The following is a 6,000-nucleotide window of genomic DNA, read 5'->3' as shown; positions in this document are numbered from 1 at the left end:
ATTTCTCCAGTCCCTCCACGCTTCATGTTCTTCATCCCCCGCGAGCTCATCAGCCTGCAGCAGATGGACTGTGAGGGGTTAAACTTCCTCACTGTGTTGGCTGCTACCCTGATACCAAATATACACAAACACACACACACACACACTCTGCAGCTCGCTCTCAGTTTGCCCCAATGTTTCACAGTCACAGGGTTGGAGCGGCGTGACACTGTGCCACAGAGTACCATCCTGCTCCTCTGTGCCGCCACGCAGAGACCCCGCAGCTCGGAGCGAGAAAATTAGCCCGGGGTCTTATCTCCGGCCCCGTTGGAAACACGCTGCGGGCCCGCAGGAGCTGGCACTGGACTGGACTTGGCATTGGACACTGTTTGTTCTCTCTCTCTGTCTCTCTCTCTCTCAGTGCAATGAAGGAGTATTGGGGCATGAGCATTTAAAAAAAAAAAAAGGGTGAAAGTTTTTTTGAAAATAAGTGTGACACTTCAGGTAAATAAGTCAAACTAAGTCATAGGGTCATTTTGACTTTGTTCTCATAATTGTATCTTTATTCTGATATGTTGACCCCCTTTTTGACATTTAAAAACTGTATTTCTGGGGCGCTGGTGGAGCAGTGGTTAGTGCGCGCTCTCCATGTACAGAGGCTCTAGTCTTCAAAGCGGGTGACCCAGGTTCAAGTCCAGCCTGTGGCTCCTCTCCCGCATGTCATTGCCCACTCTCTCTCTCCCTGATTTCCAACTCTATCCACTGTCCTATCTCTCCATTAAAGGAACAAAAAGCCCAAATATGCACAAATGGTATTTTCTAACTGCAAAAAAAAAACGTCCATGGTTGTTTTCCTCATACCTTGCGGTTAGTTTGACTTTATTCTCAGCAATTTGAGATATTTTTGAAATGCAGATAAGGAAAAAAAATATTTCTCCTCCCTAATTCTCTCTCCGTCCTGACCTTCATATTCCTCTCTGTATCTGTGCACGTCTGTTTGGAGGACTGAAGAGGCATGAGGACACAAGTTAAACACACATGTAGTATTTACCTCTGTACCACCATTAATAACAAACGCTGTGTGCCAGGCTGGCTCTGTTTTCAACTGTTTGCTGCAGACAGCTGCAGTGAAAGTTACCTCCTTAAGGACAATGGCTTTTAGAAAAAGATCAGCAGATATCAACAGAAAAAAAAAACAACAGATCGAAACACACACACTGGTATAAACATGTGAGGCTCAGCATATACAGCAAACCTTTTTACACTGACCCCTGAACATCCACACAGAGCTGACTCTCCTGATACCTCCAGGAGCTGCCAGAAATATCACATACAGATACTGACAAAAGGAGTAACATTAAACACAGTGTGTCCTTGGCTGTGAGTTAGTGATCTCCTGAAGTCATGTAGCTAGAAAGCTGAGGAAAACTTCCCCAGCATCGAGAGGAAGAGGGGAAAAAGTAACAGTGTAGAAATAAATATCCACATGGGAGCTAAGACACTGTTGAATGTGACGTTGCTTTTTTCATTAGCGGCTCTGTGAAAAGTGATTCATAAACACCTCCGCTCGCTGCTCTGTTTCCATATAAGGCTTATCACAGATATCCTGCAGCGTCTGATGTTGACACCAAAACACATCATGCTGTTTGTGGAACACTTTGAGCAGAGGTGACGGACACACGGCACACAACGCCGCTCTTTATGGAGGTTAGAGAATGATTCATGCTCTTTATTTTGATTTCTCAGTGGAGGCAGTCGAGTCTGATTATTAAATCAGGGGGGCCGGAGCCTTTCAGGGGAAAATCTGATCCCAGGGCCAAGGCAGCAAGGTGTTGGACAGGAGTCTAATGTTTCACAGATTTTTATGATTAGGGGAAAGGAGTGACTTTTTAGCGTGCTCACATGGTTTGTGTTAGTGTGATGAGGACATTCCAGAGGAAAGGGTGGATGATGTTACAAGAGGGGGGGGGGGGGCGGATTGGACAGGATTAGAGGAAGTGTTTTTAATCTGTGCTGGTGTTTCTGCAAAGCTCCTAAAGCACGAGTTCTGTCAAGACTCAACTCAGGCTAAAATGAGCTTACATCACTCTGGAAGACCTTGAAAAAAACTTGGACAAAACTTTTGGATGGACTGTGTCCGACTCTCCTCGAAGACATCTCAGTCAGTGACTTTTTTTTGTTGTAAAAATGAGATGTTGTATGTTCCTTAATTACAAGCCAACATCTGGATTAGATGGGTTGGATTATTTCCCATCATGCCTCTGGTGGAAATTCACAAGAAGGGAGCAATCGGGCAGAAACAGAAGCAGACTGCACAGCTGACATTTGTGATCTCCACCGATTTTGAGACTGAGACTGGGACAACCCCAGTCCAACAGAGACGACCCCCTGCTGTGAGGTGCACATGCAACTCAGGAAGACTTGAGAGCTGTTTTCACATATGTACTCCTCAATAATATTTTCAGAAGGACTGCGGGTTGTCTCCTAAAGCAAGACATGACGACATGAAAGTAGCAGAAGAAGCAATATCAACAAAACAGAAGAAGAACAAACTTGGTGAACATAAAAAATAATGCAGCAGTTTATTGCTGCAGAAAAAAATACTGGGGGTCTCGCAGGAGAAACTCTATGTGAAGTCCGAGGGTCTCATACACCTCTTCCTGCAAATATCAGGAGGGTTTTTTTTCTGGAAGTGTGAAAGCCCTAAAGGAAAAGTTGGTCCAGAAAATGTCTAGAAACTTTCAGGAATGCATGTGGCCAAATTTTTTTTTTAATTGCAATAATTTATCAGCTGCTGACTGTCAATCCTAAATGAAATTTCAAAGTGATATTCTAACACTGAAGGTAACAGCCTAAATCCAACAGCAAAGATTTAATTGGCCCTTCATTGCATTTCATTAAAGTGCCACCGCTGACAGGAGCACGTTGTATTTTAAGTGAACTAACATCTGCTAGTGAGAAGCTGCCAACCGTTGGTGGTCTCTCCTCCTCCTCCTCCTCCTCCTCCTCCTCCTCCTCCTCCTCCTCCTCCTGCTCCCTGGGAGGAACTTTTTCCGCTCTCCTGTCCAGTGGCGACAACTGCTTTATCTTTTCTCAGGAGCTAGCTGTCATCCATCTACACTAACAGGCGCGGCTGCAAAGACCCGGTCACAACAAGACAGAGGCCAGGCTCTCTGGAGCGTGAGGAGATAGGACGGGATGTCTGAGTCCGGGTAGGAGGGGGTGTGAGCTGCCAGGAGATCTGACACTGAGGTCAGGGGTGGTGTCTTAAGCTAACTCAGCCGAGTGATAGTGATGATACGAGAGCAGAGAGGGCTTTATCTGAAGGTATGCACACTCCTCTGTTTCTACAGGGCAGCTACATTGTGTAATCTTTGAGTGTGATTTACTTTGTGTCTTATTACTGGAACCACAACAATGATAACACAAAGTTTCTAGGAATAAAATCATCTAGACTTCATGAAAACACAGATTATTGTCATTTTTCTCTTTGTCACTGCATGTAACCGGTCCATCAGGCTATGTGTCTGCTCTGAATCAGCACAGAAAGGAAACACAGATCTGCTCCAATTGCACCCACACACAAAAAAAACCACACACATTCATGCGCACACCTACTCAGGCATTTACAGCCAAAAATAATCGAAGCACACTTACTTGCCACCTCCAGCGACGCATTGCGACTGACCGCCTCGCCCAGGTAGTTCCTTGCCACGCACACGTACACGCCTTCGTCCGGTTTGCTCCGCCTCCCATGCACGATTCTCAGGAAGAAGAGGGAGCCGCTGGGCAAGAGCATCCTGTGGGACCGGGGGTCTTCTCGGTCCGTCTCCACGCGCTCGCCGTCTTTGTACCATTCCACCATGGGAATCGGCCGCCCCTCCGCCTTACAGTTGAGGGTCGCCGGCTCGCCTTTGGACACGATCAGATCGGACGGGTGCTCGACGACCCGAGGAGCTGCATCCTCTAACCTGGGCCGGGATGCTGGAAGGTAAGAGAGGAACAAGAGTTTTTGTTATGATGCTGCACACGTGGTCAGGCTTTATGGGATGATTTGGGGGGGGGGGGGGGTTTGAAAGGAAACAGGGGGGAGGAGAGTGGTGGAGTGGAGAACAGAAGTTGCTCGTCTGAACCGAACCAGCAACTTTGTGGTCATCACTGTGACAAGTCAACAACCAAGTCAACCACAAACTGGGTTTAAAGCCTCTGTGAGGAGTTTCAGCCGCCTATGAAATAAACTGTCATCAATACTGAAGCATCTTTATGATCAACAAAAGATGATTGGGGGCGGCAGTAGCTCAGTCCGTAGGGACTTGGGTCGCCGGTTCAAGTCCTGGTACAAAATCTGGAAGTTGGTCAGGTAGATGGGACTGCCGAGCCCCAACTGCTCTGGTGCGCTCTCTGCTTAGCAGCTTGTAACAGCCCCACTCTGACATCTCTCCATGTCCACAGCTCCTGTTTGTGCATGCGGGTCTATGTGTGTGAGAAGCATGTCCCCATAAATAACAAGAGTGTTATCCCAAATTTCCCTCAGGGATTAATAAAGTATATCAAAATCAAAAATCAAAAAAAAAAGAAAAGGAGATCATCGGCATAGAGGGAAACTGCTGTCATGAGGAAGTTGTATTCGGGGAATAGAAGTTTTGAGCAACCTGAGGAAAATTACTTTACAGTCATCATAGCAAATATTCATTGTAATTAATAAGTTTGATTGACAGCAGGATGACATTTTAGTGAGTCAGAAAGCACTTCCTTTCCAACGCATGTACACACAAAGATCAGCAGAGGAATACGATACTGCTTTAAATCAAATATTGGCTTTTATAGTAACAAACTGATCTCTAAATTGGAGCCATTTAATTTAGAGCTGAAACATTGGATGATAGGGGTGGAGGAAAAATGTATTAAGATTTTTTTTCTTTTTTTGGTGGGATCGGGTGGGATCAGTCCGTCCAATTACATCAAGACAGCCAAAAAAATCAAAACAATCGATACTATCAAATCGCAAACAGCAATTTGTTGCAACTTTCTCAGAATCACGATACAAATCAAATCTGCACCCAAGGATTTAATCAGGAGAAGATCAGATCGTCCCAGCCCTAATGGATAACAGGTAACCGATGAAAGGTAAAGAATGATCACCCTGTGTTTCTGAGAGTTGTAGGGTCTATTTAATGAAGATGTGTAACTACATGACATATACTCTGAAGGTAAAGGGTGTGGTCATGGAAGAGTAAGCTCTACAATAAACACAGAGCAACTTCTCTCACTTCCTGTCGTCGGCCCTCGAGAGTAAAAAAAACCCAGTTGTCCTCTCTCCAAACCTCTGAAGCTGGGCGAGAACACGGCCGTGTGAAACGAGCATGTAATGTAATTGCTCAGCAGTTAAATTCCGAGTGTAAATCAAGAGGACGTGTGAAATTACACGCTCTAAATTCTGCATCTATCAAACCAAAACAAAATTCCCCACAGCAGCGCAAGGGGAAAAGCACAAGGGAAATAAATGTAGTTGGACTGTGGTCATCAGAAACTCAGGAGGGGGACAGCGGGCTGACGGAACGACTGAAATATATTTAACATGTCACCAACATTTTAATAGACTAACTCCAGAAAATACTGGAAGTAAGAATCTGTACGATTGTTAAGACATTTAAACTGTCTCTAATACAAAATAAAACGATTTTCATAGCTGTGTGTGTGTGAATCACTTATCAATATAAATGTATTATACTTGTGGTCGGGGGGTTTTTGCAGTCTGCAGGTTTCTAGCTTTCATTTCTAAAAGTCTGATTGAAAGAAAGAAATGAAGACAGAGGCAGAGAGGGAAGGGAGGTTATTCCCACAGGTTTTCACCAGCTTTGAAATAGCTTCTTTTTTTTTCTCCCCCCCTCTCTATTTTTCCTCTTCCTCCTCTAATTTGAATGACAGCATGTTGGCGGTACAATTATGTTGAAAAGGCAATAACACAAACTGAAGCACCACGAGGCATGGGTGAAATGTCCCCCCTGGAGAGCGAATGAA

At 45.0% G+C, this 6,000-nt stretch overlaps 1 protein-coding gene across 5 annotated transcripts in view; it reads right to left on the bottom strand.

Annotated features, from left to right (window-relative positions):
* The window catches only part of robo3 (roundabout, axon guidance receptor, homolog 3 (Drosophila)), a 194,282-nt gene that overhangs the window by 84,966 nt on the left and 103,316 nt on the right, over positions 1-6,000 (bottom strand). For all 5 annotated transcript variants that reach the window (XM_061056027.1, XM_061056028.1, XM_061056029.1 and 2 more), the window contains exon 2: positions 3,637-3,963. In XM_061056027.1, the coding sequence (XP_060912010.1) occupies positions 3,637-3,963 (327 nt within the window). The remainder of the gene's footprint in view (positions 1-3,636; positions 3,964-6,000) is intronic.

Source organism: Labrus mixtus, chromosome 14, assembly GCF_963584025.1.
Source record: "Labrus mixtus chromosome 14, fLabMix1.1, whole genome shotgun sequence".
In the NCBI taxonomy this organism is placed as follows: domain Eukaryota; kingdom Metazoa; phylum Chordata; class Actinopteri; order Labriformes; family Labridae; genus Labrus; species Labrus mixtus.
Note: the sequence above shows the minus strand (reverse complement) of the source record. Positions and strands in the feature narration are given on the sequence as shown.